The 22,922-nt window shown below is 49.2% G+C and overlaps 1 protein-coding gene across 1 annotated transcript; it reads right to left on the bottom strand.

Moving 5' to 3' along the window:
* Positions 1–329: 329 nt before the first annotated feature.
* TGFBI (transforming growth factor beta induced) lies at positions 330–22,426 on the bottom strand. The gene is made up of 17 exons (XM_080555389.1): positions 22,175–22,426; positions 18,189–18,287; positions 11,455–11,519; positions 10,608–10,765; positions 9,642–9,806; positions 9,020–9,166; positions 8,201–8,342; positions 7,427–7,639; positions 7,118–7,255; positions 6,719–6,864; positions 6,242–6,378; positions 5,572–5,702; positions 3,592–3,716; positions 2,532–2,634; positions 2,086–2,165; positions 1,490–1,514; positions 330–1,342 (listed from the first exon to the last, which is right to left on the bottom strand). The coding sequence occupies exons 1-17, from the start codon at positions 22,294–22,296 to the stop codon at positions 1,287–1,289; spliced, it is 2,052 nt and encodes a 683-aa protein (XP_080411515.1). The 5' UTR covers positions 22,297–22,426; the 3' UTR covers positions 330–1,286.
* Positions 22,427–22,922: the final 496 nt, after the last annotated feature.

Here is a 22,922-nt window from a genome sequence, read left to right as displayed (position 1 = left end):
TGCTGATGGCTTACATGGCATTTCAATTTGGGCTTTTAAGGGAAGAAAAGGCATGTTTCTCAGCCAGGGTGGCCAAAAGAATCTGGATTTTTATTTTATTTTATTTTTTAATTCTGCACTTGATACCTTTATTCTCTTTTTTTTTTCTCTTTTTTTTTTTTTTTTCAACCCAAAAAATTATGTAAGCCCGGGATGAGAGAAGAGGGATGTTCACTGTTAGGTCTGTAAATACTGATGTGCCTCACGCCAATCCCCCTCCTCAGGTGGTCAAACTGCACCATCAAACAACTACACACAAACGAACAAACAAAACCAAGCATTACCAGCACTTCTCATATTTATATTTTTGATTTTATTTTTAAATTTTTTATTAAAAAAAAACAACCATTATTACAAATGAACCATTTACTGGAAGGCTTCTGCCAGGGAGAACTCGCATTTCAATCTTCTTTTGTGAATAAAAGGCAGCACAGTTAAAACCCGTAGACAATAAACAACCCACTAAAAAAAAAAAAAAAGAAATTAAAAAAAAAAAAAGAATGTTTCAAACCATAGCTTATAATTATGCAGTTTCCTCAATATCAATAGAGAGGCTTTTGTTAAAAGCCTTCAATTCATAATTGTGTGGAAGACTCTTAAAACACAGGGGAAGAAGGAAAACAATGTTTGTTTCGTATGTATATATGTATTGCTTGGATACCGTTAGTGAACTCAACAAATTTACTTCCTCCAAAGCAACCACCAGACATACAGTCGGTCCTGAGTGACGCATTTGCCCAGAAAGCTGAGCACACACAAGTCATTCTGGCCAAAATTTCCCATTTCTGGCCCTGGTTTGGAGGAGGGTTTTCAGTGAGCTCACACCTGGCTTCCCACTTTGGGAGCCTGGATTCCCAGAGATGGGAACCTGGAAGAGGGGCTTTAATTCATCCTCTTCTGGTGTCCCCGAGGGAGGTGGCCCCAAGGCGAGCTCTGGGCAGCGCTGAATTGAGCCCCTGCCCTTGTACATCATAGGTATCAAGCCCCAAACTGGGTATGTCAAAAACTGCAAATTAACAACTACTTTGTAAAAACAAAACGAACAAAAACAAACAAAAACCTATCCTCAGTGGGGGAACTTTAAGGTCAAAAACAAATAAAAACGGTCTTAAAATATATACATATATATATGGCTTTTAGTTTTTCCTATCCATTTCACTGGAAACAACAATAAATTTAAGGGTGATATTTGGTTTTTTCCCTGTAGCGTTCAGCAGGGCGGGTCGGATGGAGGCGCTGGCTGCAGCTCAGAACCCGCCCGAGTTCTCCTTCATCTTTGCTAGTAGCCTGGAGTAGACGGGAGCTGTGAAGGAGAAGAACGAGGTGGGTTGGACAGACACACGGACACCATCCCTGCCCGGCTATGCTGCATCTTGCTTGCCGCAAGACAACAGAATAAACTTTTCTTTAAGGGACAGGACATACGACAGAAATTAGAAACAAGCCTTACCTAGTCGAGGATTCCTTTGAGAAACCTACATGGAAAGAAAATATAAAGTTTGAATAAATATAACAAATCTCCGGCAGCTACAAGATGACTTTACATGGCAATGTGTTCATCCTTAATCTCCAAAAACTACCCTGGAAGGTGCTGGGCTAGAGTCAAGGAGCAGCGCCGAGCTGCCTCCCCAATGGCATCTGTCTGACCTACGGTTACACAGGATGGCTTTAACAGAAGAAAGCCTTCTGTTTCGGACATTTGGGGAGTCACATTCGCTGCTTGCTAGTTCTCATCCTGACACTGTCAGAAGTGCTGCTGGATGAACGGCCCTTCCATGCCATAGGCATTATGGAGGTTGACACATACAGTAATGAGCCAAGGCTGCATCTACAGCGTGCTGCAAATCGTAGGCTTCATGTTGCAAAAAGCATTATTTCTTATATAATTTAATCGCAAGAGAGGATTGATAAGTCCATGAAACACATCTGCTTACTCTCTTTGGAGGTCAAAACCTGAATGTGATGTTATCTTCAAATCACTATTAGCAAAATGTAATTTCTGTGGTTCTACATTGACAGTTTTTTTGCTTTGTTTATGGTTTTTACCTTAGATAACGCAGACGCCTGTTTGAAGATTTCTAATGCAGGATCTGCAGGCTCGTCACCTCTTTCTTGCGGCCTTGACGCTAAAGGTGGGACATAGACAGCACTGAAATTACTAGGTGCGCAGATATACAGATGGCATTCAAAGCACACAGGATGCTTCCTTCCAGCATTTCAGAGCACGTGCTGAAAACCCCATAACAGATTAATCCTCCTCAATAAACTGAAGGAACTGCCACATGTCACCTCCCCCTCCCCAAGCAAGGACGGAGATGATGCAAGTTGGGACCAAGGTGAGGCCACAGCTCCAAACATGAGCCAGCTGCAGCCCACAGCCCTTCCTGCCCCCTCTGCTCAGTTCCTTGCTGTTGCCCACATTAAACGAGAGGGGTTTGTGCTGGCAGCTCTGCCCTGGTGGAGCAGCTCTGAGCATCCCAACCATGACCTACCCTGAGGCTGCAAGACGGAGTTGACGGCGTGAATCACACCGTTCGTGGCCATGATATCGCTCTCTGCAACAGGCTCCTTGTTGACGTGTATTATGTGGTTTTTCTGTTCAGGAGAAGAAAGAAAAAAAAAAAAAGAAAAAAAAAGAGAAAATGAGAAACTTTTGTCATCGGTGCTTTCCAATTTTGTCTAAAAAAAGAAAACCCTCACACCCTCACTTTGCATTCATTCATCGCTGGCTGGCTGTAGGCATTTTCATCTTTTCATCTCTCTTGCCAGTTGAGAAGGGCATAACACCAAATGATAGCTGGAGCAGTCAGTCCCCGAGTGGCCAGCAGGTTTTGGAGCACAGACTTCCTACGTGGGCTGGGTGGGAGTGCTGTGCTGCCGTGGCAGAGCCCTTCCATCAGCATCCCAGCGCTGCTGCTTGCACAGGCAGGGATTGCTACAGAGATTGTGGCAGGAGTGAGCAGCTCGGGGCTGGACGTGGCAGGAGCCTGGCACACAAGCTGGCCAGCTCGATGCATTTTGAAGCACCAGCCTTTCCATTTTTGTCCTGCTTTTTCTTCCTTGTGCAAAGAGCGGGCCATGAGTTATTTATTCTCTGAAATATATGTTTTTTTCCTCAGCAGGGGATCCTGCATTCTCTTAATGTAGTGCAGAATTTCTGAGATAAAATTGTGCATCTAAATAAATCCTGCTGTGCTAGGGGAGCCCATGCAGAGATCATTTTCATTACACTAAAAAGACATGTTAGCTGAACAAGCTATACATCTAATTTATTTATGTTTTTTTTCCCCATGACTCAGAGATAAATTTATAACAGCTCCTGGAAATCATTTGCAATTGGTCTTCTGGGGAGAAAGCTGAAGAAAACCACATTTCAAGGCTGCCAACTCGCTGAATTGAATACATGGCAAGAGTCTCTCCACTACAGCCCTGAAAACACTGCCGATGGGGCCGTACGCGCGTTTAGAAGAGGTTCCCATAGCACCCACATGAGCACGGACATTCTTTGCTCCCCGACACGGACATCTAAACACATAACAGGCAGTGACTCACGGCGCTGACTTCCAGTTTGTCCCCCTGCATGGACTTCAGCCTCACGAGCGCGCTGACCGCGCCGCTCACCAGGATCTCATCGGCCATGTGGAACCGGAGGATGTTGCCAAGCTCCTTGGCGTTACCTGGGGGGAAAAAAACATGTACATTTGTGAAACCACGTCAGAGCTTGCTTCCCGTATTGCATGTGCTGGAATGACATTGCGTGGAAATACCGTAATTTCCTAAAAGGGCAAGGAATCAATGTAAAATTAAAAAGACCGATCAGAAGCACCTCGGTTGGAGCTGGTTAGGACATGGGGGCTGTTCCTGCCTGTGCAGGTCAGGATCCCAGTGAGTCCAGGAGGGATGTTGTCCCAGTGTCCCACCTTGGCACACATCAATCCTGCCCTACACGTGAAATCCCTATCTCTTGGTTATTCTGCAGTCTATTCTTTTTCTTACTGTGCATTATATTAACTTTCTTCTGTTGCTGCTTTCACTTCCCAAGAAAGTTTGAAGAAAAAAAAAGAAAAAAAAAGAGAAACAAAAAAACTTATGTGAAATAGAGCACCCTACACTTGCAAATATCACTATTTTCACCAACACCAATGACACTTTACATGGCATGATTCCTGGGTAGGAAGGGGAAGAGCTCAGGAGAGATGTCACTGATGGTTTATAGACTGCCGGCCTGATCCCCGCCTCACTGAGTCTCTCTCTGCTCTTCAAGCTGTGCTTTGAACCAGATCTCAGGAAGACAAGAGGCTTCCCCTTCACCACCTGTTTTCCAGAAGAGGCAGTGATGTGCACAGCACGGGCCAGCAGCCCCGCTCCATGTTCTCCTTTAGAGGCTGTGACTAAAACCCAGAGCAAAACCCAGAGACAGGCGATAGGGAAGAGCTAGTGCAAAAACTGGCCTTCATATAAGAAACCAGAGAAGCTACAAGCAAGGTGGACTTCTTGTTTTGCTGCCCCTATCCGAACACACTGTGAGCTTTTTTTCCATTACCATTTTTCTATCGTAGCCACAGCTCACACTGCGTATCCTCACCAGCATGATTCACTTCTTCATCACAAGCATAAACTAAATATTTGTGTGAAAAAACAAGAACATCTGAAGTGCCCACATCTGGGATACTTCATTCCTGCAGCCGTTTATAATAGCTACAGAACAGCCCTGAAATATTTATACATTAATCACTAGGCTGGGTGTGCAGGCTGATATTACCAATTCCTCGTTCATGCACTTAAAAGGATAACCAGCCACCATGGGCAGATGCTCCACAAATTATGACGTCAATGTTTGGTTGGGCTTTAATGACGAGAAGACATTACACTCAAATACCTGGCATTGTTTCCAACCACAGCCAATTTCCAACACGAAGAAAACAAAAAAAAAATCCTGCAGCTTACCCCAAAGAGGGTTATTAAACATTCCCATGCTTTTTTTTCCACAACTGGCCTGCACGTCTGTGCTTTTCAGGATATTGGTCTCTGTTTATGCTAGACCGGAATATTTGTTGTCTTCTCAGGATCAGGTTGGACTTCCTGCTTTGTCCATATACAAATAGATGGAACAAGAGCTCCATCCTTTTACTACTGAAATTCCATACAGTGTAGCTTGAGTCTGAATGCGGGCCATGTTTTCTGTTTGCAAAACTTACTTTAGATACCCCAACCCTATGTTACCGACGTCCATTTTCACTCCTCTCATCCCTGACTGGAATTTCATAGCACACACTCCAAACATTTCGTAGCACACACAAGCACAAGGGAAGTATAAACCCATGCCCACAGTTTTTGTGAGAGTTCAGTGCCACTCCTTTCTGTGCATCCTCAGCTTTGTGCTGGCTAGGGCTTATCCTAATCTGTTTTGTAGGATGTCCATGCGACCAGAAGACAGACTCAAAGAATATGGCAGACAAACGGAGCCATTCCTCCGGTATCATGCCAATAATACACAGCAGCTGTTCACCTGAATGCTCTAAAAATGCTCACCCATTAGTTTGTTCAGTTCCCCTTGTGGCATGGCTCGGAAAGCTTCATTTGTTGGAGCAAACACCGTGTAGGTACCTGGCCTGTTCAGGTTCTCCGTTAGACCTGCAGACTGGATAGCAGCCACCAACGTACTGCAAGGCAAGCAAACGTACAACATTAGTGGCTTCACCACAAACTACATTTGTGGGTCTTTGAGCAATAACCTCTTGTGTTCAAGAGAGTTGTGAAGTTACAATTGCAAAATCTTGCAAAATCAATTAACCCAAAAGTTGATCGGGTAGGAAACGATCCCGTGAGGTCCAGCCAGAACATGTGAGAAATGGCAGAGCCAGCTGGGGATCCTGAATCCTTGGGGGCAAAGTGGCCAGTGAGGAGACACAGAGGCTTGGCCACAGCACTACTGATGGCAGAGATGGCTTCAGAGCTGGCTTCTAAATGTGCTCACAAGGGGACCACACACTCTTGGCTCACACTTCAATGAAAGGTTACTTAAATCTCACTCCCTGTAATTTAAGAATGAGACCGTGGTTTTGGGTACTCTTTCCATGTTAAAAAAAAATAAATTATATGTAGTCATGACTACAATCCGTAATAAATAGAATAACAAATAGAAAGCAGAACAGCAGCTCTTCTGCTCCTAGCTGGCACCTAGGAAGAGCAGAAAGGTCACCTGAAACGATGGTCTGCCTTGAGAACATCCATCACAGAGCCAGTTGGTGGGGTCAGCATTTTGTCCACACTGAACAGGGTCCCAAACCTTCCTCTCTTGTCATGGGCAGCAATGCAGGCATTTTCAATACACAGGTTCTGCAAACACAATCACAGAAAAACAACCTGATTAGTATGTACTTTGAAAGAGGGATATTTACGCATTTCATAATGCTGTTATACTTTTTTCATGTTAACTGTACCAATACAAGTTGTTCAGCCTGCAGAATAGTTGTTACTTATGGTAAGGGATAACAAAAAACAGCTTAATCCCCAGGTCCTGCTCACAATGAAGTGGTCATTTAGAGGCAGTGGTTAAACTGACCAATTTTGAAAAATTCAGCTGGTTTCAAGAGGCCGAGGCCAGACCCCCACCCAGACGGGGGCTCCCCACATGCTGGGGATCCCACCCAGAGCACTGCCAGCTGCAGGCACTTACGTTGCGGTACACAAAAACTCTCAGCTCCTTGTCACCCAGCGTCTGCAGTTTCTGCCCATGGTAAAGGTATTTAGAGGAGAGCTGATCTTTAACAATGTGGTTCAGAAGCAAGTTCTTCGTGTTGCTGTCAACAGAGACAGGTTTATCTGCAGCAAAAAAAAAAAAAGTGTGGAAACAAGCAGTGATTCACTTAAAATGACCAGAGCCACTAAAAATATCCAAACACGGATTATTTCCCACACCAGGTTTTAATTTTGAAGCTACATGCCCCCGTCTGTAGCTGAGGCATTTAAGGGAGAGTTTGCATGTTTGCACACTGAAACTCAGCCAAAGAGAAATTGTCTGAAGCAGGTCTGTGGCCCACACTGATAGGAGAGAGAGATTTACTCCCCAATTTACCTTTGAATACATCGTTCACTGGGGCAAGGAGGGTCACCCGCTCATTGCCAGTTAGATGAGAACTGAGCCCTGCTTGTCTGAAAAGGTTCATGGACTCAGAAACTTCAGATTCTTGGGCCAACTCAAACAGGGTCTTAGCTGAAAAAAAATATAAAAAAAAAAATAAAGTAATGCATAGTAACCTTGCATTAAAGGCAATCCATCCATTCCTACAAAATACATATGTCCTCTAAATCCATTATTTTTTTGTCAAAAAGAATAATAGACAAAAGAAAGGCAACACAAAGAAATGCAAAAAGCCTCCAATACCTGAGTCAGGGATCAGCAGCTCATTAACAAAATGTACAACGCCATTAGTAGCCAGGATGTCCTTGTTGGCAATGATGGGCTTCCCATTGAGGGTCAGATCTTCTCCACTGCAGCCCACATCCAAGGTGGTCCCTTCCAGCGTCTCCATCGTGAGGCCAGCGATGATGGCCTCAGCACACATGGCTGACTTCAGGATGTGGTGGTTCAGCAGGTCTGCAAGAGAAGCAAGTGCCTTAGTGAGCTGGAAAAGTCAGACATAGAGTTAATGAAGATTTAGGGGCCCTCTTCAAAGGGGAGGGCCCCCTGGATGGCATTGCACAGGGCTCTACCCTAAGGGGTGTGCAGTCATCTCAGATTGTGCTGGCTTCGATTCAGCAGCCTGTGAAATGAAGTGTTCCAAAAGAACGATTTTTATACACTTGTCAACTTTGGTTTTGTGTGGTCGTTTGATTCATTTGTCAGGGGAAGCTACGCTGATAAGTTCTCTTCTGTCTTTAGGTGGATAGAAATCAGCATCACATACGGGAATGCTAAAGAAAGGGAACTGCTCCGGCTCCCTGCTCCGAATCTGGTACCACCCTGTGCCACGTCTACACGCCTTTATCCCAAGAGCTCTGGGCTGTCCAGTTTTAAAAGATGGAAGCTGCCAAGCGTGTTTACTGCAGCTGTCGTCAGATCGTGTCAAGAAGCAGCTCAGATCTATTCAAAAAGGAATTCAAAAGAAGTGCAGAGCTCTCTTCAGTCTTTCTCTGGCCTTGGCAAAGAGGCGCTTACCCCTCAGGGCTTCAGGGTCCCCCAGGATCCTGTTCAGGGTCTCTCGTGGGATCTTCTCAAAGGCTTCGTTGGTTGGAGCCAGAAGCGTGTACTGCCCTTCGCTTTCCAGCAAGCTGTTGAGGTCAGAAGCAGCCACAGCGGCCTTCAGAGAAATGAGGAGAGAGGGTAAAACACGTCCAGCCAGAATGCAAAGGTCAGCAGCTTTGTCCAGGCAGTCACTGAGAGCCAGATTTATTACAGCTTTTAGAATTTCAGAGCGCTTACAAAAATCCTGAATAGCTTCTTTCAGCACTTTGGTCCCTTTATAAATTTGGCCTGGCCCTGTGGTTCTCTTGTGCTCCAGAAATCTGAGTACAAGAGCCTTTTTTTGGCCAGCCTCGGAGCTAGTTTGAATACCCTGATATGCCTGGAAAGGGTCATGGTAGTTCCAGTGAATAATTCAGACCAGACCCTACTGCAGAACCCCTCTGCTTTCTACTTTTTTTTCCTTAACTTGGCAAATACCAAAGCAAACAAGTTGATACTCATCAAATCTGAAGAGTTAACATCTCCTAAGGCCAAGTTTCTGATACAACAGCGAGGAGCCAGACTCCGGCTACATCTTTTTACTGACAACAGTAGCAGGGTGACAGTTATTCTCACAAAACCCTGCTTGCACTGATACCAAAAACATCTCTTCCTAAAGTAAAACAAGCTATATTGGTACAAGGATTTTATCAGCAGCTTTAGTCACGGCACTCAGGCACTGACAAGCTTCACTGGGAATGGGATGAGTGAATATCTTTAGGGATCCCTGGAGCACACGTGGGTTAGACTCACCCGAAGAGTTTCCAGGCTTTCCTCAGTCTCGACGATGTGCTGAATGCTGTTTGTGGTGGTGGAGATGACTTTGTCAATGACGTGAACCACCCCGTTGGTGGCGTGGTGGTCAGCTTTCAAAAGCCTGGCACAGTTCACAGTCACAATCTGCGAAGGGAAAGACGCAGGGGACATTATGTGCACTGAAACAAGAAGGTAGAGCAGCCACCGCTGCTTGTCTATTTCAAACGCAGTGAGCGCTGTAATATTGAAGCAGCAGGAGCCAAAATGTGGTTTAAAAAAAACAAAGAATGAGAATGCTCTATCAAAAACCATTTGAGTGGTATCATGTTTAAAGAGCTTTGAAAGTAATCAGTGGTTTTGTCTACCCCAAGAAAATATGTAACATCAAGCACTTCCCCAGTCACAGTGCTGTACAGCAACACGGGCAACTTCCCCGCGACAGCATCTATGAAACTAGCCTCTTATAAATACTCTTTTCTAGCTCCTTCTGACCATCTATCCTGAATCAGGAGTTTTCAGCCTAAGCATGACATAGTCCTGGAGGTCCACGGACAGTGCAGAGGTGCAAGGCAGCAGAAAAGGAAGCCCCTGGTGGGTAGGTTTGATGCAAACATCTTACCCCGTTGGGATAGTGGTGAATCTGGATAGGCAGGTTCTGGTACATGGAGTTAAGCGTTGTCCCATGCTTCAGGTCATCCGTGAGGACCCTTTTGTTCACCATGTGGTAGCGGAGGGCGTTGAGCAACTCGATGTTGACATTACTGACCAAGGAGTCCAGCGTTTCCTGAAAATCAGCAAAATTTGTTTTTTGTGCTGAGCCTGTTGGTGGGGAGAGTACAGAGGTTTGGCTGCATCGAAGATCCCTGCGTGTTAGGTGAGGTACTCAACTTCATGCCACCAGGGCAGCTCTATTTTCCATAAAGCTCCATCTTTGGCCTTCAAGCAGCAGCGAGCAGCTCTGGAGGCCCTGTCCTTGGCAGACAGATGGGCAAGGGCAGCAAGCTCCCGTGTGGGGTCACTGCATTCACGGGGATGCACCATTTGGTGCATCAGAGGACAGTGGTGGCAATTTCAGCAGTGGGAATTTCACAAGACACAGAGTGAGAAAACTGAACCCGATGTTAAGGAGATGTAGATGTAGCAGAGCAGGGGAACTCACTGATGCAAGGAGGCTGCAGGTTTTCAGAGGCTCCGGTTGGGACTGGGTACTTGTACCAGTTAGTAAGAACAACCGGAGTGGTGAAGTAGGGGCCAGCCAGAAAAATAATGAAAGGGATGGAAAATCTCTTGCTGTGGTCTTATTGCAATCCCTGACACTAAGAAACAGGGAAAACTGAATGAGGTGATTTCTGCGTCCACCCACTGGGGAGCATCCACACCTCTCTCCAGTGCTGGGCTCGTTCAGAAATCAGGCTCTGGGGCTGATGGACCGGGACAGCGATCCCCATCTCGGAAACTCTCAGCCCTCCCTGCATCAGGACCGTGCCTGTTCTGCCAGCTGGGGCTGGAGTCAGACCCCTGCAGAGCTGGATCTCCACTAGAGAAAGCCAGAGGAAGCGGGGAACGAAGAGGAGTTATATCTTACAGCAGACAAGGAAGCCCAGGCCTCATTACTTGGGGCAAAAATCGTAAAACTTCCAGGTCCTTCGATTTCTGGCCGTAGGTTAGACCGGTCGGAGTAGAGCTGCGTGGTGGCCGAGCCAACAACTCCCAGGGTTTCGTAGATGTTTGAAAGTGGCAGCGCTGAAAGAAGAGAAGGTTATGTTCCCGACACACCACTCACCTCAGTCACAGCGGTGTAATCCAAGATCTGGTCTGCGGGCTTTGCTGGAGTCACACCGCATGTATACAGATGTTTAGGGGGGAAAAGCAGACTCTAACTCCGTGTACCTGGCCCGATACACGCCGCTGCTCACTGCAGCCCTGTGGTTGAGTGCCAGCACCCAGCTCGGGGACAGGAAGCGCTGGGACAGCAGGAGCAGGAGCCTTGCTTCAGCAGAGCCACCAAACCCGCTCCCGGCCCGCCAGCAGCTGAGCTGTATTTGCTATTAAATGAAATTTTGCTCAACTCACCCTTGCCAAAACAGAAATGAGCAGAGACTGGCAGAACAGTCTGCTGCTTTATCGCTACCTTGCATTGCGTTTCCAACACAGCTCTATTACTTGTTGGACTCGGTAATTCCCCACAGCCCTCCCTTGCTTGATTGACTTTAATTATATTCGAGGTTTTTACGTTGTCTGGGACTTTCTGCATGCTTTGGAGCTGAGCTGGTGCTCAGCTAGTGCTCTGCTGAGTCCGTTTTTGACTCGTTCAAAGCAAGCTTGTGCACAAATTGCAAAAATCAAATCCACTTTGAGCAATTTTCTAATATTTCCCTTCAGTGGGCCGAGGTATAATTTTAAGAAGTGTAAAAAATGTCAAATGTCTTTACCAGCTGGGCAGCCTTTCTCTCCAGGAACTTTTTCATATCCAGGACAGCATTCATAGCTGATTACTCTGGAACAAGAGATGGATACGGCAGATTAACTGATAGCTCCTCACTGCTTTTTCTCTGTTAGCTACAATCCTGTCTGCGTTCATCCCTGTGTGGTGAGGTTTCCGAAGCGGCGTCTTCCTTAGAAACATACACTTGAACAAAAGGCAAACCACGGTTTTTATCGCCTCCAGGGCTGCGTGTTGCCAGCCTCCCCACAGAACAAAAACAGACAATTTATTTTCAAAACCACACTTGCCCAGCAACTTTGTCAGTCCCTGTACAAACGGTGGCTGGAGACCGATGCCACGGTCCCAGCAGATGACCTGAGCAAGGCAGTGAGCGCAGCACAAGCTCGAATCAGGACCTACACAGCACAGGGAGAGGCAAGGCAGAGACCAAAATATCCAACATATCTGAATTATTTATTTACTTAGCTTCAGGGGGAGTCCAAGTCATCGAGTTCAGCCTCTTCCTCGGGAGGATTTGGGGTTCTCCCAGTGTTACAACCGATCACAGTTTGGGCAGCGCACTGCAGCTCCAGTACGGCTGCCCTACAAATCTGCCGAGCATCGCCCTGCGTTTCACCCCATTCTTGTCTGCCACCAGAAAATATTCGCTTGTTTAGAGCAAAGTTGGCATGACAGGCCTGGAGGCAAAGGGACACCTCTGGTCTTGGATGCCCTGGCCCCAGGACCTGGAATAAGCCCTGCAAGGAGAACTTCGCCGGGATGCCTGTGCCTAGGTGGGCATCCCAGGGGGTGACGCTGCACCCCTGGCTTTGCTACCAGGGGGCAGGGGTCCCCCTCCCGGGGACACAGGGAGCCCCAAGGGTGTCAGATGCTAAAGAAGCACGAGCTGCCTGAATGCTGCACCCATTGTCCGCAGCTCGGTGGGAAATGGAAGTCGTCTGATTCTCAAAGCTGCCCTTTAAAGGGAACATGTTTCCATACAAACAGGGAAAAAAAATAATAAAAATCAACCCAGAAGTTGCCTGTTTAATTTTCACGAGGGTTTCTTTCTCTTATTGCTTTTATGCTTGGTGTGAAAGGAGCGAGGCAATCTGGTAGATGGGCAGGGACAGCGAGGCACTAGGTGTTCCTCCCAAAGACAAGCCTTTCCTCTGTGCTCCTGCCTGGATTCAAGACAAGCCCGGTGCTGTAGTGCTGAGCCTCCGCATACTCACTCAGAGAGAAAGGAAAATCCTCAAACTCAGATATTTGTCATCATTTTAACACTGTTAACAAACAGTGGAAATGCCTGGGGTTTAAGAGGGAATTCTTCAGGGTAATTAAGAGCCAGTAAGTGAAACAAATACCTGCTTTTCTGTGACAGAAGCAAATAAATTCTGTGTCACGGTTTCCTAAGAGAATTACAAAGCAAACCCAGACTGATTGTCTAGACATTATATATTCCATGTGGGAAAGAGCTTGCCTAAAGCAATCCCTTCCTTTGACTACTGGAGATCTTAACACCCTGCTGCTCCACTTTCCCCAGCCCCCGGCTCGTGTTCATTAGAAACACACACTTTCTCCCCCCACCACTTCCCTCCCCGACCTCCAATTTTTCTTTTTTTCACCCTAGAAACTAAATCCAGTCTAGACAGTTCCCTCGGTTCAGACCTGTAATCAAAGACGACGAGCTGATTAAAAAGAAATCGTTGCAGAGTTCAGCATAAATAATTCCTGAGTGCTGACGTGGGCTTTAAAAGGCGTATTTATAGATCGATCGGAGATTAATGAGCCGCGAGGAGGGGCAGGACGGGGCGCACGCGGGCCGTGGCGCGGGCTCAGGGCTGATGCTGCTCCAGTAGCAGGGTGAGGGCAGTGGGACGGGATGCAGGGACCACACCGCCGGATTTTTTATTATTTTTTGGGGGTGGGGGAGCATCTCTGGCACCACCCCACCGGGGAAGCCAGAGGCAAGAAGCACCAAGGCCAGTTATGGGGTCGGCACAGGCCCCAGTCTCTGAAGCTGACCTACCAGCACCGCCTGGCTCCGTGCACCACGTATGCCATTCCCACCCTCACCTCCCTGTTCCTTCTTCCCATCTTGTCCTGTATGATCTCAACTGTGATTTTTTAATTTTTAATTAAAAGAAAAGAAAAAGGACCAGGTGAACACAGAGGTGCTCAGGCAAATGTTTGCGCCTACAAGGAGCCAGTCCCAGGGATCACGAAACCATCTTCAGCTTCAGCCACTTGCTCTCCTGTGGCTGTGCCTTGATGAAAGCACAAGACCACACAAGATCTCCAGCCCCCAGGGAGCAGCATGGCCGTGGCTGAAGGCTGCTCCACCTCATTTTCAGGACTTGGTACCCTGTACCTCCATAAGGGAGCACGGCTGCTCCTTTGACACGTGCTCCTCCGTGAGGCCCAGCGGAAAGGGGCTTTCCCATGCCAGAGGCGGATAACCTGGCCCTGCTGTCCACGGGCTTTGGCTGCACCAGGAGAGGGATCAGAGGGCAAAGGATGCCCCACAGCACAGCCCCGTATGGAGACGTCGCCCCACCTGCGCTCCCCTACACCGCCAGGCAGGCAGCACCAGAGGAGCTGCGTGCTCAGGATCAGAGCATCAGCCGGGGGGTTGCTCTTAATGGCAGGGGGACACAGCGATGGGATAAAGCCCTAAAAGCTCCCTAACCACGCAGCAGATTCAGCACAAAAGCCAAGCCAAGTGCTTAGAAACGCTGTACTGCTAAACGTCCCCGTGTCCTGGCGCAGAAGCAAGCTCCCTGCCTTTTATTAGTCATTGTCTCACCACCGCTGCATTCTTAGGGCCTGAAATTAAAATTTAAGTGCATTTTTCAAGGTAATAAAAACAAGCTAAGGCATGTATTAGTGAATAAAGATCCATTTGTAATAATTTCCTGTAATAAGTCCCATATGTTTCGTTTTCGCAAAAAGAGTGCCAGGGCTCATATTTTTTCCTGAATAGAGGAAAGTAAATCAGACAAAAAAAAAAAATTAAGAGGAAAAGAAAAAGAAAGTAGTAGGGCAACTTACTGCTACTAGTTATTGCTCAAAGAAAAAAAAAACTAAGAGAAAAAGGAGGAGACTCTCGCCTTGTTCACTACACAAAAAGAGCGCGTGTGGGAGGCAATCAACTGCAAACCCCTCTTCTAGAAGAATGAGTCCAGTGCATAAGGGAGATAGAAAAATATAAAAAGCACAGGCGCAACTATGAGAATATACCCTAAATAAACTATTTCTTTGGCCTAGGAATAACCAACAGTGGAAAATTACCTAATTACCAAAACAATCTTGTTTCAGTGCTCATTAAAATCAAAGTAGTGTCGGACTTCTTGCCAACTGCCTTATCTCACTTCATCAGAAAGTAATGCAATGATAAAATGTACATAAATCCTCTATCTAATTTCTCCCTAACCGCATGAGCCAATACTTTAGCAAAGAGAAGAAAAACAGTGGAAAAAGAAAAGCAGATAAAGAGGTGGGAGTCCCCTTCTGATCCATGAGTTGAATTTTCCATCGCGCACATCCAGTTCCAGCGGCGCACTCCATCCCGATGGACCCAAAGATGCCAGTCAAGAAGCCAGCGTGCAGAGCCTCAGCACCAGGTCTCATGTTTATGGCCATAGCTGATTTCTTTCTGGATTTCTTTCTGGACACAGCTCCTCTGCACCCCAGGGGCCCCGAAAGCGAGCCTGGAGCAGGCACTGAAGGGTCATGCACATGGGGACAGGACCAAAGGCCAGGCACAACCGAGCCTCTCGTGTCACTGCATGTCTCTGGGCACAGGATGCAATTGTCCTAGGAGCATCCTATGACTTACTGCTGTTGGCTTGCAGCAACTTTTCTGCCCTTCTCTCTCAAAGCTGAGTTTCCTTTCTCCCAGCCAGCTCTGCGGGAGCTCACTTTGCTTCTCTGCAATACCTGCTCTCTCACTGACCTCTCTCCCTGCTACCTGTTTGAAACACAGCTCAGAGCAAGAAAAGAAATCAAAAATCAAAGCAGTCAAAGCTGTCTTCCTAGAGGCAGGTATTTGCATCTGCAACTCACTTCCAACCTGTGGCACCACTGGCCCTTTAAGCAAATAAAGAGGATAACTGGTCAAAAGTGAAGTAGGTGAGATAGGAAAAGCATCTCCCAGCACAGGACTGCTCCTCTCAGAGGTGGAAAAAGCCTTTAGGAAGAGGAGAGAAAAGACCATGCTTATCCACAGGTGCACCAGCTCTGGTGGGAGACGGCACAGGGTCCCCTGCAGGGCTGCAGGAGTGTCCAGCCACCAAAGGGAGGACCCAAGGACACAGCTTCGGGAGAGGGCTTCTGTACCAAGGTATGCTGCCAAACGTGCCAAACCCTGACTCTTTCCGGGATTTAAAGGCATGCGGTGCTCTCAGAGGCTCTCCCAGCCCCACGCAGAGGGCCAGTTTTGGGGTTCATGCTGAGCACCATGGACTATGCCCATGCACTCTCCTGGGAGCCCAGGCACCAAGGATGGAGCAGCACCAGGCCCCTGACACCTCTGCAGAAGTCTGATTGCTGCAGCTTAACGCCTAACATCCCGACCGGCTCCTGATTGCTTCCAGACGCCGGGAGCACCACGTCCAGTGGGAGCCATCACCAGCAAACGCCTGTAATCAGAGCTGTGTCCCGGGGTCCTCCGGAAAATCTGAGTCAAGGCACGTGTCCTTTGTTCTGCACAAGCACTGCGAAAGGGCAAAGTAAGGCACAGGCTCCAAAGTGACTAGGAAAAGAGGAAAAGACAGTAAAACCCATTGTTGAGATGATGCGAAGTGAAGAATGGTGAGCTAGTCCCACGTGCAGTGGGAACATTATCTCATAGGTTAACACACAGGTTAATGGTGTGCATGCTTCGTTCTCAGCAGTGCGTCACTGGAGAAGACATTTGGGGAAAAGCAGAGCAAGAGAGGCTGGAAGAGATCACCCCAACTCCCCCGACGAAATCCAGAGGTACAGCCAGATGCCAGGCCTTCCGGCTCCTTCTGGAGATAAGCAGCTGAGTTTGCCTCTGCCAAATACAGCTGCAGACATGGGTTGCTTGACGTTTAGTTTCTGATCTGCTTCTGAGCTGAAGCAATCCTGGGGTGGAGCAGCAAAGCCACCCCATGTCCACAGCGGAGTCGCATTTTGTTAGGAGGCCCACCATGCCGCTCTGCTATCTGAAGGGGCAACAATGATACCACATGGCCATGCCATAATCTGGTCCGTTTTATGTTAAAAAAAAGCCACTATTCAACCAAGATGAGAGTCTGAACTCTAATCATCCATGTTAAGTCTCACCAAATTTTATGGTTTTATAGAATTAGGGTTTGGAGGAGAGTGTTTGTTTCTTTTCACAATATTGCCTCTCTCTCTTTTTTACAAAGAAAATTGGACTTAAGGGAAACCTGCCCAACACATGGTACATCCTGCAATGCATCCCCCTGAATTACAGAACTGCCTTATTTGAGATGAACTCATGGGTAGAACAATGAAAGGACACGCGCAGGGCCACTTTTACCTCCCTCCTCACAACACCAACACAAAACCCACGAAACTAAATCTGATAGCCGGCAAGCACAGCTAAACCAACAAAGGCAACCAAAATAAAAGCAGCCCAGCTCACCACAGCTGAAGATCTGCTGTTTACTTCACAAACATGGCTTATTTAATCCCCACTAAAGAACAGCATGTTCCTATAGATCCAATTACAATTTACATTGGACCACACCAGACGCACACCGGCTGATTTCTGCTGCGTGTCCTAGATCAGCGGTTTCTTGCAGTCTGTGATTTCGGCCTAGAAGAAATCTCCTGGACTTTCCTTGCAGCTTTTGCTGTCTGAGGAGGGACGGTGCACGGCTGGGGGGCCACCACCTCCTGCGACTCGTGTGGAGTCCCCAAAGCTATCTGAGAGCCATGGGGCCGGGGCCGGCAGCAGTGGCTAACGCCATGTGCGTGCTCAGGCCAGGGCCAGCAAATGTCCCCGAGAGCCCTGGTTGGCCTACACCAAGGAGAAAGCTTCCCCCGTGCTGCTCTGCAGCCTGGCAGGGAGTCAGGCACGCGATTATCTGCTGACTGCATCGCTCAGAGGAATGTCCCGGGGCTGCCCGCACGGCTACGTTACGCGACAGCTACTTGAAAATTTTTGTTTGCGATCTTAGATGTGGAATTGGCCTGCAAGTGTAATTAACTTTCCTGGTGGAGTCATCAGAGTGCTGGCTAAAACTGACACTTCTTTCCCCTTATTTCTCTTTCCTCTTCCAAAGAAAACACATGTAGATGAATTTTGTGTTTTCTCCAATAACCATCAGCTCTGGGTTGCCTTTTTTTCTTTTTTTTTCTTTTATTTTTTTTCCAGCGAGGCAGCATTGGGCCTAGCAGTGAGAGAGGCACAGCTAAGTACTAGAAACCATCTGGAACCCACTTCATCACAGCATCGAGAGCTATACAGGTACGTATAGAAATGCAATTAGAATAAATCACCAGGGTTTGAATTTACACGGTATTTTCCATTCTTAACATTGAAGTGTTTCAGAATAATGTTTGTCATTTGGAATAAAAAAAAAACAAGACACAATATTTCTTTGGTAGTGAAAGGCTAAAGCAACCCTTAGCACACACACAATATAAGTTCACCCAGTGTCTGTTGCACCATTCATTTTCCCCACCCAGCAGCCGCCTCCGCTTGGGTCTTGGGGCGACCCGGGGGGGCTCCCGAGTACTTACGTTGACTTCCCGCAGATCTTCCTCTGGTACCACTGCTTGCAGTTCGTGAAGTATTTCCTGTTCGTGCCGATCAGCTTCTGCACCGCGCAGACGTTGGGGCTGCAGGGAGGGACAGAGCAGAGGAGGGTCTGAGAGCCTGGAAAGCCCCACCGTGGGTGTGACGAAGGGAACCGGGAGCTGCGAGCTGACTTTGCAGGTCTCAGAGTGAAGGAAGCAGTGAAAGAGACCTCTCTACCTCTCTCATTCTGCAAGGTTATATCTTCCTTCACTGAATGCAAAGCTTGGCTTCTCTCCATGTTCCACCCCTCCCCAAAATATGAAGGAATTGAGTTAAAGATAGTAGTTCGGTCGGGATTTCTATGGTGAACACCAACTTCTAATTTGGAGTCCTCAGTGAAACCCAATAAATTTCTGCAATATTTCAAATATTTCCCCCCAAACCCATTATTTTGTTGTTTAGGACCTAAAAAAGGACATATTTATCAACACCAAAACCAAGATCGGCACTTTTGCTGCCTAACAGACTCAGCCTATGCTGGACACAGACGTGAGCTACTGAAGGGGAAGACGAGCAAGCGGCACTGCCCGCCACGGCTTCGATGCACTACGCGTGGCGGCTGTAAGACTTCAGCCTGAGAGGCACCGATCGCTGCTAACCCACCAGGGAAGCCCATGCTCAGCACCACCCGTGTGACTTGTCCCACTGGAAGCTGGCAGCAGCCTTCCAGCTGTCGAAGAAGTGGTGTCATGGGGAGCAAAGCTGTGGTCAGACAGGAGCTGACTCGCATTTTTGGCCAGCGCACCATTCCCAGCTCACCGTCTGCAGTTGCCACCCTCCATGGTTTGTGTGCCAGCAGCTCTGGCCACGGGTGTGGGCAAGGCAGGGGCCTTGAGATGTGATTTTATAGACCTGGGCTTCAAAAAGAGGTGCAGCGAATGCCCCAAAACACTGCAGATGCTCGGCCCAACTGCCCCTGGCTTCCCAGCACCAAAACCATGCCCTCATTGCAGCAGCGGCACAGAAAGTATGAGCAGAGTTGGCTGCCAGAATGATAAGGGGAAAATAAATAATTGAGTAAAATACACAAATCATCACTTCGAAGCCCTCTGCTCTGCACCTTCCAAGGCACAACTCTGGATGGGGCACGGAGCTGCTGCCGTGGAGGTCTCACTGACCTCCTTCGGGAAGCAGACGGACATTTGTCCCCATGTGGCTGGGACACTGCCACTCACCTGCCCCAGCTGCCAAAAGCAGGCTCTGCAGCCCACCGCCAAGTCCTCCTGCAGGCGTCTTTGCTTCGCACCAGCATCCCAAACCCAGCTCTCTCAAACAGGTCACCCTGCCCATCCTTAGTGTGAATTAATATGAGGGTCTCCTCTACGTTGGTTAAATCCAGCATCAGCCTCAGCAGGAGCTTGGCTTGCCTCCAATGAGCTTTTGCTGATGTGACTGCAGCAGGGCCCTGCGGTGGCAGGATTTGACCCTGCCAGGCCCTGGCACTGCCACAAGGGACAAAGTGGGGACCCGTGGGACCTCGGGGAATTAGGCTCGCTGCATCCCGTGTTACTGCCCTACCCAGTCAGGGTAGGTTGCTGCTGCATGAAAGCGTTTAACTCCCTTTCTGTACATAAGGTGAGGGACAAGGAGAAAGAATCTACCGAAAAAAGGTAGAAATCACAAAGCCAAACTTTCAGCTGGTGCAAGCTGGCACCGGCTCAGCAACTTCCACGCCAAATCCCGGCTGAGAGACATGTCTGTGCTCAGTGACTCAGCCCACCTCGGCTCCTCCGGCCCCGGCGCGCCGAAATGTGGTTCCAATTACACTGAAATTCCAAATCTTGCCTCGATTTCAGCGTCTGGCTGACGGCAGTGGACAATCCCTCTAATATTCGTCTTGACAAGCCTGGCTACTGAAGGACTTGTTTGATCACTTCCCCCATATCCCTGGGAGCAGCCTGCCAAGAAAACTCCTGGGTAGCCCCAAACCTCCTGCTTTGCCCCCTCCTCCCTGCCCGGGACCCGGCGCCGCCGGGCTGCTCGCTGACTTTTTGGGAAAAACTTCCCCGTTTTAACCCCGTGCGGAGCAATCCCCCCGAGGGCCGCATTATCAATGATTCCCACAGGCAGGCTGTAGTAGCGGCTCCCCGCCGTGCCTGTTCTGGTGCTTTGCCCAGTCTGGCTTAAAATGAATTTGTCAACACTCTCCCCGCTCCTCGTTGGAGTTCATCACCTCTGCCATGCCGTTCCCAGCTGACTCGCGGATAAAACCGCCCATTGTTCGCCTGCGTCTGAAGCCTTCCCCTTGGCAGGCAGCAGCTGGGAGCTGCCGGGGCAGGGGCAGCCCTTGGGAAGGTGCACCAAAGAGCAGGACCCCCGTATGACCCCCCGAGTCCCGCAGCAGCTCCCTGCCGTGACTGCACCCACGCACCCAGATTTTCATCTTCAGATGTTCATACTCCTCCCCACATGCTTCTCATCTCGCCCCCCAGCACCTGAGCTGATTCACTTAAAAATAATTAAGCTGTACGAGTTTTGCTGCAGAGCCAAGCCCTGCCACCCAACTCGTTCCCAGCTCAATGGGAGCATTGATGGTGCGGGGGGATGCTCAGAGCAGAAAGGGTGGCATTCCTGGTCGCACATCCCTCCGGAGCTCCTTCCTGCAAGCGAAACAACACGCCTCACATCCCAGAGCTTTTGGGCTGCTTTTCTGTTGCCGTGTCCCTTTGACACATCATTAATCAGCGTTCAGAATTTAGTTTAAAAACTCGCTCGGGATAAATTGCTCTCCCCATCGGAAAGCAACCAGCGAGCCAAGTGCTGCTGTCAGCTCTGCCGGGTTTATCTCAGCAGAACTTCTCCTCATCTGTAACCCTGCCATACCAACGCCTCGTGCCTCCTGCAGCTCTCAGGCACCGGCAGGGAGTGAGTTCACATCCCACCCCGTGCCTCCCGTGATGGCACAGGGACCAACAGGCTGCTCCTCAGACACAGCTGCACTGGTTTACACCAGGGATATCGGCAGAACGGGATATTTACTTTGTTTCAGATCATGTACAGATGGATAGCAGCACTGTATTTGTGTGTAAATCCCTGCAGCCCTTTCGGTACTGAGATTTTACCAATAGGCGTCCGCTCAGGATTTGCCTGTAAGGTTCTCCGTCGGGTGAGATACCCAAACAGTGCTCCCCTTCTTGAACAAGGCTGACCTGGAGCCCCGCCAGGTAACATATCAAATTGCAATATCTCAGCCTGGTTTTTTACAACGCGATTCGTGACCCTGCCCTCAGCAGCCCATTTAAATGGAAGCTGCGGCTCAATCAATGTCAGCACCGCCAGAGACAAAAGCCAGCTGAAGCGTCTGTCATCGTTCACTCTGCCTATTCCCCATTCCCCATGCGTTATAAAAGCAGTGGGGGCAGCCGCCAACAGCTGGCCAGCTCTCCACCTATCAATAAAAAGAGTCAAACCACACAGCCCATAACACAGAGACGTACAGAGACGTCTACCTGCGTTTTTGGGGTGTTCCTTATCTCAGAAGGTGTAGGATTAAGTAAAGGATTAGTTTGCTCAGGAAAACTTTCAGGACTGATAGCTAAAGACCAAGTTGGTGCTTACTCCATAAAGCCACCCGTCTGCCACTGAACCAAGTTCCTTTCTTTTTCTGCAAACTCTTGAAAAGGGGAACTCCTTCCACGAAACGCGTAAGTGAAAATCCGATGATTTTTTTTATCCCCTTCACGGGGATGAACTGATAAAGAGGGGTCTAAAACGACCACTGGACCATTAAGCATCCTGAAGGAAAGGAAGAAAGGGGAAAGAAGGAAAAGCCCCCGGGGGTGGGAAGCCCCCGGGCAGAGCGCAGCGAAGGAACCCGAGCCGCGACCCCCGAAAAAAAAAAAAAAAAAGTTTTGGGGGGGGTGTTTTATTTTTTTTTCCCCCTTCCCCTCTCCCCTTCTCGCCCCGGGGGCGCGCAGCGGCCGCTTACCCGTGCTGGCGGCCGCGGAGGCGGCTGTGCTGCAGGACCTGCTGGTACGGGGACTTGGCGGCCAGCCCCAGCCCCAGCCCCAGCGCCAGCCCCAGCGCCAGCAGCAGCGGCAGGCGTGCCATGGCCGGGATGGGCCGGGACGGACCGCGATGGGACGGGACGGGACGGGACGGGACGGCTCGGGCCGGGCCGGCGGCGCCCGCGCCTCCCGTTAAATGCGGCGGCGGCGCGGGGCGGGGAGCGGAGCGGCCCCGCGGGGGGAGAGGAGCCGCCGGGCGGCCCGGCCTTGCGGGAGGGGAGGGGAGGGGAGAAGGGGAGGGGAGGAGGGGAGAGGGAGAGGGAGACGCCCCCGGGGAGGGCATCCGTCCACCCACCCATCCATTCATCCACTCCCACACCCACCCACTCACCCATCCATTCACCCACCCATCCATCCCCCCGTCCATCCATCCATCCCCCTGTCCATCCATCCACCCACCCATCCATCCACCCATCCCCCCATCCATCCACCCATCCGTCCATCTCCCCATCCATCCATCCGTCCATCCACCCATCCACCCACCCACCCACCCACCCATCCATCCATCCAACCCCCCGTCCATCCATCCCCCCATCCATCTATCCCCCAATCCATCCATCCCCCGGAGCAGAAAGCGGCCAGGGGCAGCCCTCATCCTCGCTTCCAGCACAGCATTTCACCCACGATCTCTCTTTCTTCTTCTCCTGGGCATTTTTCTCTCCCCGCCTC

Source organism: Anser brachyrhynchus (assembly GCF_964034855.1).
Source record: "Anser brachyrhynchus genome assembly, chromosome: 14".
NCBI classification, from domain to species: domain Eukaryota; kingdom Metazoa; phylum Chordata; class Aves; order Anseriformes; family Anatidae; genus Anser; species Anser brachyrhynchus.
Note: the sequence above shows the minus strand (reverse complement) of the source record. Positions and strands in the feature narration are given on the sequence as shown.

Excerpts from the sequence above, each read along its gene's own strand:
- TGFBI (XM_080555389.1), bottom strand. The coding sequence starts at position 22,296 with ATGGCACGCCTGCCGCTGCTGCTGGCGCTGGGGCTGGCGCTGGGGCTG. Across the intron at positions 11,520-18,188 it reads AAGATCTGCGGGAAGTCAAC|AGTAATCAGCTATGAATGCT; the intron begins GTAAGTACTCGG and ends CTCTTGTTCCAG. Across the intron at positions 2,635-3,591 it reads ACAAACTGGAAGTCAGCGCC|AAAAACCACATAATACACGT; the intron begins GTGAGTCACTGC and ends TCTCCTGAACAG.